The 10,154-nt window shown below is 47.3% G+C and overlaps 1 protein-coding gene across 1 annotated transcript; it reads left to right on the plus strand.

Moving 5' to 3' along the window:
• The first annotated feature begins 2,213 nt into the window (after positions 1–2,213).
• LOC123444554 (conserved oligomeric Golgi complex subunit 1) lies at positions 2,214–9,830 on the plus strand. Its single transcript, XM_045121319.1, has 6 exons — positions 2,214–4,512; positions 5,356–5,550; positions 6,943–7,232; positions 7,316–7,501; positions 8,238–8,418; positions 9,064–9,830. The coding sequence occupies exons 1-6, from the start codon at positions 2,308–2,310 to the stop codon at positions 9,202–9,204; spliced, it is 3,198 nt and encodes a 1,065-aa protein (XP_044977254.1). The 5' UTR covers positions 2,214–2,307; the 3' UTR covers positions 9,205–9,830.
• The last annotated feature ends 324 nt before the right edge of the window (positions 9,831–10,154 follow it).

The raw sequence follows: 10,154 nt of genomic DNA on the forward strand, positions 1-10,154 counted from the left end.
AGTTCAAAAGGAAAAAAAACAACACAAAAATTGTTTGTGTACTTAGTCACATCCAAATGCTACGTGCAAATTTTGAAGCAAAAAGTTTAAACATTTTGGCTTGTGCAAAAAAAAATCCAACACCAAAAGTTACTCTAAAATGCCATCCCAAATTTGTTTTTTTGCCGATGAAAAACCGCTGCTCCTTATCGCATGAAAAATTATCATGCATGTTTACGACACTAATACAATCATCCGCAAAAAATCTAGAATTTTTTAAAAATATTTAATATATTTTTTCGCGTTACTATTCACCTAGGAGCATATGCTCCCGGGAGCCAAAACACCACTCCCCCAAAAGTGGGCCATTTTGTGTCGAAAATGGGCCGAAATCAGCGGGGAAGCGACGCCCCACGCCGATTTTTCTGCCGGTGCGCCCAAGGCGGCACTATTTCGGGCCGAACGAGCATTTCCACCCGCGCCCCCAACAGGCCCTCCCTAGGATATTTTTTTTCCGCCGGTGAGCGAAACCGGCCGAGTCGCGCCCCCAGGAGGCCATTTTTTGTCGATTAGGGCTGAATTTGGCCCCGACGGTCCTAGCCCGAACCCACCACGTCGGGGGTCGCCCGGGGGCGCCGACGGAAACTTTTTTGATACGAAAAACCCTGGGCCCGCCAAGTCAGCGACTCGGCGTGCGGTCGTCGTCCTCATCACCTCGTTTCCCGCAGGAATCAATGCGAAGGTTGCGCCGCCGGTCAGCCTTCCATTGATTCTTCGGGCGGCGCAGTGAAGGCGTGCGGCGACGCACGTCCCGTCGGTTCCTGCCACGCGTTCACACGGCGCGGCACCGTGTGCCCGCCCCTCCTGTGGCAATATAAGCTGCCCTCTCCCCGCCGGTGGCCACACACGCCTCTCTCGTCGATGCCTCACCTCTCCTTCTTTGCCGACGCCTCTCCTCTCCTTCTTCGCCACCGGCGCCTCCCCCTCCTTCCCAATGGATGAACGCTACCCCGACGATGGAGCAGTAGCCAATGGCTTCTACCGTCGCCACCTTCGTGAGGATGAGGCCCGCCTCCTCTACGAGGCAGACTACCCATCGCCACCGGACATGCGGGTGCGGGGGTCATGGAGGCTGAGCACCAGCGGTGTCCTGGTGCCGCCACGACCCTGTGGAGCTGAACGGCGGGCGGAGGTCGCGCGCATCCGTTCTAGGTTGCCGGAGAACGCGCATAACCTCCCTGCTACTCCCCCGACAGCAACACACTGTGGGAGGCGTACTTCGATCGTCGGCATGCCGACCAGCTCGCCGCCACCAACGGGGTCGATCCACACGATCGTCACAACTCCGAGGGCCGCTGACAATAGCGGGGTGTCCCCGACCACGCATTGGAGGTCGTCCTCGAGCACATCGAGGGTGGCAACTCCCCGAGGTACGAGTACCCGTCGCCACCCGCGTTCTCCCGCCGCCGCGGCAGTTCCTGGACGCCGAGGAGGATGGAGACGGCGACGTCTTCGTCGTCTGGCTCCCGCTCCTCCCCGTCGCTGGCGCTCCTCCCCGTCAAGCCGGAGCCGCCGACATCGTCATCAACGAGGCCGACGCCTCCTCCCGTCTCGTCAGGACGAAGACAGAGCCGGGTCTCCTCCCTGTCAAGCAGGAGCACCTGGCCATGGCCGCCGCCGACGAGACCGCCATCAAATGGGCGCGGAACGACTACGCCCGGGAAGAGATGGAGTGCGAGCGTTGCGCCCTCGAGGAGATCGTCGCCCGGCACCGCAACCGCGAGGAAGGCGGCGGCGTCGTCCTTGACGACAGCGACGAGGAGGCGTCGAGACCCTCCAATCCCGCTCGCCACGGCGACCCAGGGCAGGGATGCAGCAGGGCCGGCGGCGGACCTCACAACGGCGACAACGATGACAATGACTACACAAATTTCTACAAGCTCCTCGGCATGTACAAGGCAGTGGAGTCGGGCGGCAGCGGCGAAGTAGTTTACTTTATTTATGTTTAATGTTTAATTATGTTTTATTTCACTTTTGTATAAATTTCAATGAAAACTATGAATTTTCGTCGAATTTGAATCGGTTTTGACAGAAATTTGAGCAAAAACAGTTCGGGACGACCTTTAGTGGGAGGGGCGACTGGAACCCACGCTCCCTTCCCAAGCCGATTTTTTCGCCGGTGCGGCACCAGCCGGCGCTATTTCACGCCCTGGGCGCCCAACAGCTGGAGTTGCTCTAACTGAAACGAACGTGCATCTTCTGGTAAGCAATCTCCCTCCCCCCGAATCCCGATCCCCTCCTGGATCTCGCCGCGCGTCCGAAGCCACGATGCCCGCCGCGGCAGCCTCCGGCGGCGGCGTGGCCGACGCCGAGGAGCTTTTCCGCACCAAGCGCGTCGCGGAGATCCGCGAGGTGGAGGCCGCCACCCGCCGCGAGATCTCCGCCAAGGAGGAGGAGCTCCGGCAGCTCGTCGGCCGCAGCTACCGCGACCTCCTCGACTCCGCCGACTCCATCCTGCTCATCAAGCAGTCCTCGGACGCCATTTCGGAGAACCTCTCCCGCGTCTCCGACTCCCTCTCGTCACTCTCCCCGCCCGCCGAGGCCCCGAACGCCAGCGCTTCGCCCTCCTCTTCCGGGGGCCGCGCGCGGCTGTACGCCGCGGCGGCCCGCGCCAAGTACCTGGTCGACACGCCCGAGCACATCTGGGGCCGGCTCGACGAGGGGATGCTCCTGGAGGCCGCGGGGCGGTACATGCGGGCGCAGGTCGTGCACCGCCTGCTCTCCCGCGACGCCGCCGCGGCAGCGCGGTTCCCGCTGCTCGCGCACCAGGCGCAGCTAGTGGAGGCGTTCCGGCCACAGATCGCGCAGCGCGCCCGCGAACGCCTGACCGACCGTCGCCTCCCTGTCTCGGCCCACGCCGACGCACTCGCGGCTGCAGCGGCGATCGACGCGCCGTCGCTCACCCCGTCCCAGGCGCTCCTCCTCCTCCTCTCCTCTCGCCGCGCCTGGATCTCGCAAGCTCTGACCGTGCTTGCCTCGGATCCGTCCTCCTACACCTCCGTGCTCTGCGATGTCGCCGGGATCGTTCGTGTCACTCTCGGCCACGTCGGGCAGCTATTTGTGCCTGCGCTCACCGACTTGCCCATGTTCTACAAGACCGTGCTCGAGTCGCCGCCCCCTGCACAGCTGTTCGGTGGCATTCCAGACCCCGACGAGGAGGCACGGTTATGGAGAGAGCACTGGGATCAGCTTGAGGCTACCATGGTGCTACTTGAGCCGGATACTGTGGCACGAACCTGTACAGAATGGCTTAAGGAATGTTGCGATGAGATGTTTGGTGTGATTGCTGGGTCGCAAAGGCTAGTCGATGCTATCGGTAGTGGGGTGGGACTTGGCTCGGCACAAAGGCTCATTCGTGAGAAACTAGATGACAGAACAGGACTGGAAGGGAGTTTGGAGCAGTGGCTGAAGAGTGTGTTTGGATCAGAGATTGAATCCCCATGGGATCAAATCCGTGGGTTAATCTTGAAACAAGGAAAGGATATTTTTGAAGACTGGATGGAGGAAGCATTTGTGCAACGGATGAAGGACATTGTGCATTCAGAGTTTGATAGCTTGGTTGGCAGTGTTAATGTGATGGAATCGATTCAGGCTATTGGTGCGAATGCTGGTCCCAAGGATGCTGCTGATTTCCTGGTGCATGTGCAAAAAGCTTCGACTGGGGGTAGTGTATGGTTCTCAGAATCTAAGATCAAGAAAGGTGGAATTTTGGCACATTTGAAACCAATTGCTGATGAGAATGACTTCCACAGCTGCCTAGCCTCGTATTTTGGGCCGGAAGTTAGTCGCATCAAGGATGCAATTGATGGCAAATGCAAGAGTATTCTCGAGGACCTTTTAAGATTTGTTGAGTCACACAATTCAGTTCAGAGGTTGAAGGAGTTGGTGCCATACATCCAGGAGAAATGCTATAGGACCATCTTGGGAGTACTGAACAAATTAGAAGCCGAACTTGGAAACCTCTCTGATGCACTGGGAACGAAAAAGGGGGATGACAGCGTGCCTGCTGCATCCGTTATTGTGGAGAGGTCTCTCTTCATTGGCCGCCTCTTGTTTGCGTTGAGATATCATTCAAGTCATGTACCCCTGATACTAAGCTCCCCAAGGCAGTGGGTAAAGGATTCTGGTGGTGCAGCATTTGCCAGGTTATCATCGCCCACGCCAAGACATTCAAGAGCATCTTTTGAGTCGTCGTCACCTTTTACCCCCAGAAGACAATTTGACAGCCCTAGGAGTCCTGGAAGGCAATTTTCTGAAAGCCCCAGAAGACAAGCTATTGCTGCTGCTGCTGCTTCCTTGTTTGGTGCTGATGATAGCTCCAATCCCAGACTTGATGAACTCAATAAGACCCTAAAGGCACTGTGCATTACGGCTCACACTTTGTGGATAACATGGGTGTCTGCTGAATTATCAGACCTTCTTTCATATGCTCTCAATAGAGATGATTCATTATCCTCATCAACTCCTTTAAGGGTACACCCTCAGCGTTACTTGTTTTTTATTTGCTGTTTGAATCATTTGATCATTATTAAATGTATACTCTATATCACACTGTCGTATCTAGTTACGTCATTTCATGCTATTCATATTTTTATTAGGGGAAAGTATATCTAGAGCAACATTAGTGACACATAACAACACCAACAACTGTAAGAATTGTACAACCTACTGGACATGACTGAGGTTGGGCATTCTCTCTGATTAGGTGATATAATAATAATACTTGCAGAATTTATCGAACAATGTTTAGAGTAGAAGTACTTTGAGAAGTTTGGTTTTGATTGTCGGTAGAACCACAATTTTAGAGTAGTACTGTATCTCATAGGATGTTTGATACAGTGGTACGTAAAGGCGCACTTTTTCTAACAACAACAACAACAACCAAGCCTTTCAGTCCCAAACAAGTTGGGGTAGGCTAGAGTTGAAACCCATAAGATCTCGAAGCCAAGTCATGGCTCTGGAACGTGGATAGCTAACTTCCACGCACCCCTGTCCATGGCTAAGTCTTTGTCGATATTCCAAACCTTCAGGTCTCTCTTAACGGACTCCTCCCATGTCAAGTTTGGTCTACCTTCAGGTCTCTCTTAAAGGCGCACTTTTTCTAGGTGCTAAATAATTATCTTGGCCATAGTTGTCCTTTGGAGTGGGTTTGTAACTCTGTATATATTCAGGGATTATACCCTGTTTAAAGATTTCAGCATCACTCCGTTGCTCCATCTATTTTAATGTGAAAAGGGAACATCCTATCTTGTTTATGTATTCACATTGATATGCAGTGCTGGTCGTTTTAATTACATTATATGGTTTCCTTGTCAGGGATGGGAAGTTACAGTCATCAAACAAGAGGAACCTACCGATGGTCCCTTGGAGATGCAGATAGCTCTTCCATCAATGCCTTCGCTGTACATTATATCCTTTCTTTACCAAGCATGTCTGGAGATTCATAAAATAGGAGGGCACATCCTGGACAGAATTATATTGCATAAATTTGCCTGGGATTTACTACAGAAGGTATGTTATATGGTAACAATGTATGAAGATGCATAACACTTTATTATTGTTCTGATACTTCATTATTTCAAGCGAAGAACCAAAGAATTTTCAAGCGAAGAACCAAAGATTTATTTGTGGCATTTGTAACTAAGCTATTTTACCATGCATCTGCATAACAAACAGTAACTTATTGTGTTTTTTAGCACTCATTGTTGAGTTCTCTAACTACCTTCCCTAGTTGTGTTCCTGACCCAGAAGCTAAGCATAACAAAACTATTGTTTAACTAATCAATGTTGCATATTCTGTTTGCTGGTTTTCACTTTATAGCTGAACAATACCATGCTTCTTTATTTCCTGACAATATTGTTGAACACTCGGCTATATGAGATAATGTATAGGTATTTTGGCAATATAATTCAAGGATAGTTGATACTATTATTAATTCTGAACCCCTCAGATTTCAATCAACTTGAGCATAATAAGCTGATCAAAAGTAAATAGTTAATTATCAACAAATACATTATCGTATCTTGAGATATTGGGGTGTCATGTTCTTCAGTAATGAGGGATGCCTAAGAACTAGATTGCACCATTCTTCTTTGTCAAATTTTCCATCATGTTTTGTGTTTGCCTCCTCGAAAGCCTTATAACAAGAGGGAAATAATTTTGAGAAAATAATGCAACCAATGCATGACAAACAGGTCAGTCAGTTAGTGTAATGTGCCAGGGTAGCATTTGTTCAACAATGCACTTATATGAAGCCGCCTTCTGCAAAACCACTGAATAACAAGCTTTGGCACAATGGCATAACTCTAAGGTTCATTACCTACTCAACAACATTAATGAAATAGGCAGTACTAATAGGTATAGCTATAGCCTATAGGCATATATCTGGAGTTCACATAAATGACATTCATAGGGATATATGCTATGCCAAATTTGAATAATTTGATCAAAGTTTCTAGTTTCAGCTAATTCCCTTGTGATCAAGCTTTGATTTGGTTGGTCACTATGTCTCCACTCGACGCTTGTGTACCTAGATGACCCTCAGCACTAAACAAATACTCCGTCTGTAAACTAATATAAGATCTTCTATTGGATCACTAAAGTAGTGATCTAAAAGATCTTATATTAGTTTACAGAGGGAGTACTATGCTGATTATTTGATATTTTGCCTGCATGCATCATCCGACTCACATCAATATTTCAACGATAAGAACTGGGGACCAAGTCGAAACCTGATTGTTTATCCAAATATTTGTGTCAATTATCATCCTTTCCATCTCCAGCTGTATTGTCGAAGTTTGAATATGAACAGTGCGGTAGGACTTAAAGCCAATTTAATCATTGGACCCTTTTATTTCGATAAATGTAATCATTGGACCTAACATCTGCTTAAACTCATGTAGGTTATCAGTATCTACGTAAACTTTTTGGCATCTATCGAGTCAAGTAACTCGCAGGTTTCAGAAAAAGGAGTTCTGCAAATACTGCTAGATCTGCGTTTCATTGGCGATATCCTATCCGGAGGCAAAAACTCTTTGGCCAATCCTTCTGAAACACAGATTAAACAGGACACTGCTAAGACTACCTTCAGGAGAAAACAATCACAATTCCAGGCAGATTCAGCTACCATAGAGCCTATAAACAAGCTGATCAATAAATTCTCGCAGAGATTGGATCCAATAGACTGGGCTACGTAAGTAAATTTCTCTGTTTGAAATTGTTATACATGTATATGATCGACGTACTAAAAAAAAACATGTCTCTCACTTGTAACAGGTATGAATCTTACTTATGGGAGAATGAGAAGCAATCTTACAAGCGATGCGTTGTTCTTTTTGGTTTCTTGGTTCAACTGAATCACATGTATACTGGTGCGGCACAAAAGTTACCAACAAAAACAAATACAGATTCAAATATTATGAGGTGCTCCCAGGTTCCAAGATTCAAGTACCTACCAATCAGGTAAACAATTGTTCTGTCTAACCTGTAAACGTACAATTGTTAGTTCAGTGGTCTATTTTTTAGAGAGAGCATGGTGCATCTTTTATACTAATATCTTAGTTTGTTAATTTCTGACACATCATTGTGTTATCCTTCATTTTTTTATGAGATAATGCTATTAATAGTAGTAATAGTTAATATAAACAATAGAAGTTGAATGCCTACATCCTGGGGTGTGTACTGCATACTTGACAGTTGAGTTGTTGTGAATAGTGTCGCATGGGGTTTTCCGTATTATGCACCACTGAGTACAAACCGCTCCTTGGTACCAATTTGCAAAAACTAGTTTGCTAAAATGTCAATAACAGACATCTGTGTGGCATATACTTGTCTGACGTACCAATGTTGCAGTCATAAGTCATAACTTCTGGATGAAATTAAGTAGATACCTTGTGGTCACATGACAGGTTGCAAGTCATTATTTTCTTATTAATTAAGTGGATACTATCCTCTAGCTTATTACGCAGGGTCAGCCATAAAATTGACAAAACACTCGTGGTCAATTGTCAAAGATATTTTTTCAGTCTGGCTTCTGCCTGTAGGATGTCCTAACTGATAGTTGTTACTATATTTTTCTGATTGTTATTTTGGGCCTCTGTTGGGTGTTCCTTATTTTTCGTTGTGTGATTTGGCTGTAATGAACAAATATGCTAGTTTTTAGACTAACTGCTTCCCTATTTGTCTTTTCCACCTGCAGTGCCCCAGCTCTATCATCAAGAACACCCAAGTCATCACTACAGTCACCATCTGATGATTCAGCGTCTAGGAGCCCTTGGAAATCATCATATTCAAATGGGGAAAGATCTGCCATGTCAGACTATGATAATGATGCAAGTCTTGGGACTGCAGCTCCATTGCTCAAGTCCTTTGTTACGCAGGTAAGTAACAAGCCATATGTGTTTTCACTTTTTTTTTTTTTTTTTTTGCTCTTAAATTTGAAAGTTGAAGTAAAACTAGCCAATGATGATAATGCATGGTGTAGGTTCTCGTAAATGTAGCCCCATATGTCAATACTCATTATGCTTGGGCGGGCAGTGCATAATTAACATGTAGGAAATTATACTGAGTTGATTCAGTTAATCACGTAAAAAGAATTATGGGCATCATATGGATTCATGTCTTGACTGTCACACTAGCACATACTATTTGTGTTAAGTCAACCTTATCTTTTCTACTCCCTCCGTTCCTAAATATAAGTCTTTTAAGAGATTCCATTATGGACTACATACGGAGCAAAATGAATGAATCTACACTCTAAAATATATCTATGTACATCAGTATATAGTTCGTAGCGGAATCTCTTAAAAGACTTGTACGTATTTAGGAACGGAGGGAGTATATGGTTGGATTTCATTAGGGTCGGTTCGGTAGGCAGAACTGAAAGGATGCTGTATTTAGTTTGTAGTGGTGTTAAATTAAGCTGTTTTGTCATGTCCCTTTATCAATTCTGTCAACTAGGTTTTTAGATATGTAACTTGGTCTAATTGAATAGCAGTGTTGAGCTAAACAATGTTTAATATCAGGTTGGGAGCAAATTTGGGGAGAACACATCTAGATGGGGTTCCATGCTCTCTGATGGCCAGGTAGGGCTGAGCGACATTCTTCCTGGACCAGCAGCTGGGTTCTTCTCATCTTTCACATCTGGGGCCCGATATGATTCATAGTCAGAAGTAGTGTGAATGAAGGTCTCGAGTCCATACGTCCTCTTATACATCAACAAACGGAAATGCACATAACAAGATATAACGGCATCACCACTGCTGATGGGTGTAATCTGTCATTGGGAATCTGTTGCTTACAGAATGATGACACATACTAGTTGGCCCGATGACGGTCAGCACATCCTAGCATATCCCATCCATGCGCCTTACATTTTGTTTGATGGATGCGGAGAAGCTCAAGCAGATGTGATTGAAGCGGCCTGCTTCCAGCCTGCAGGGATGGAGGAGGCGTTGATACTTGGAGGAATCAGATGTTTCTTTGTACCCAGGTTTTTTGGTACGTGCAATTTGAAGGAGAATTCAAGCGCAGCTTAGCTTTGTACTGATACCAGCTCACCTTTTTCGGTGCGCCTCGATCAACTTGTGTACATTTAAGGCCTGATGGAATTTGATGAAGAGAATTTTGGAGCCCATTCTTTTTTCTAGGTCTCGGCGGTTTGGGAAGGATGTTGTTATTATATTCGAACAGTTGTGAGGCTGCTGTTGTGGTGTTTCCGACCTCATGTGTAGTACTAGTTGTGTACACTGCAAATAGCAATAAAGCATGCATTTTTTTTTCTCCTTGAAAAGCCGCTGCCAGACAATCTCTCTGCCTCCTTACGAATCTGTTGTTGCCTGATGAATGGCTAGACGGGAGAGAAGAATGATCTGCCAGTACCACGCACGCAGAGAGCGTGGGCGAGCGCCAAGAAAGAAATTGGAATCCGTTGCCGTCAGGGCGGTTGCGCCCGTGGTCACGGCGGTAGATGAGACGTTGCTTTGCCCGTTCTCTTCTCCCTCGGACGGACGGATCGCAAAAGGCGCTGCCCTTTTTTTTCCTTCCTTGGTAGCCTTGACGACGTACGCGGTGATCCGGCGCGCACGGACACGGACAGCGAGCCGCCAACAGCACC

Source organism: Hordeum vulgare, chromosome 3H (assembly GCF_904849725.1).
Source record: "Hordeum vulgare subsp. vulgare chromosome 3H, MorexV3_pseudomolecules_assembly, whole genome shotgun sequence".
Lineage (NCBI taxonomy): Eukaryota > Viridiplantae > Streptophyta > Magnoliopsida > Poales > Poaceae > Hordeum > Hordeum vulgare.

Excerpts from the sequence above, each read along its gene's own strand:
- LOC123444554 (XM_045121319.1), top strand. The coding sequence starts at position 2,308 with ATGCCCGCCGCGGCAGCCTCCGGCGGCGGCGTGGCCGACGCCGAGGAG. Across the intron at positions 4,513-5,355 it reads CCTCATCAACTCCTTTAAGG|GGATGGGAAGTTACAGTCAT; the intron begins GTACACCCTCAG and ends TTTCCTTGTCAG. Across the intron at positions 8,419-9,063 it reads TCAAGTCCTTTGTTACGCAG|GTTGGGAGCAAATTTGGGGA; the intron begins GTAAGTAACAAG and ends GTTTAATATCAG.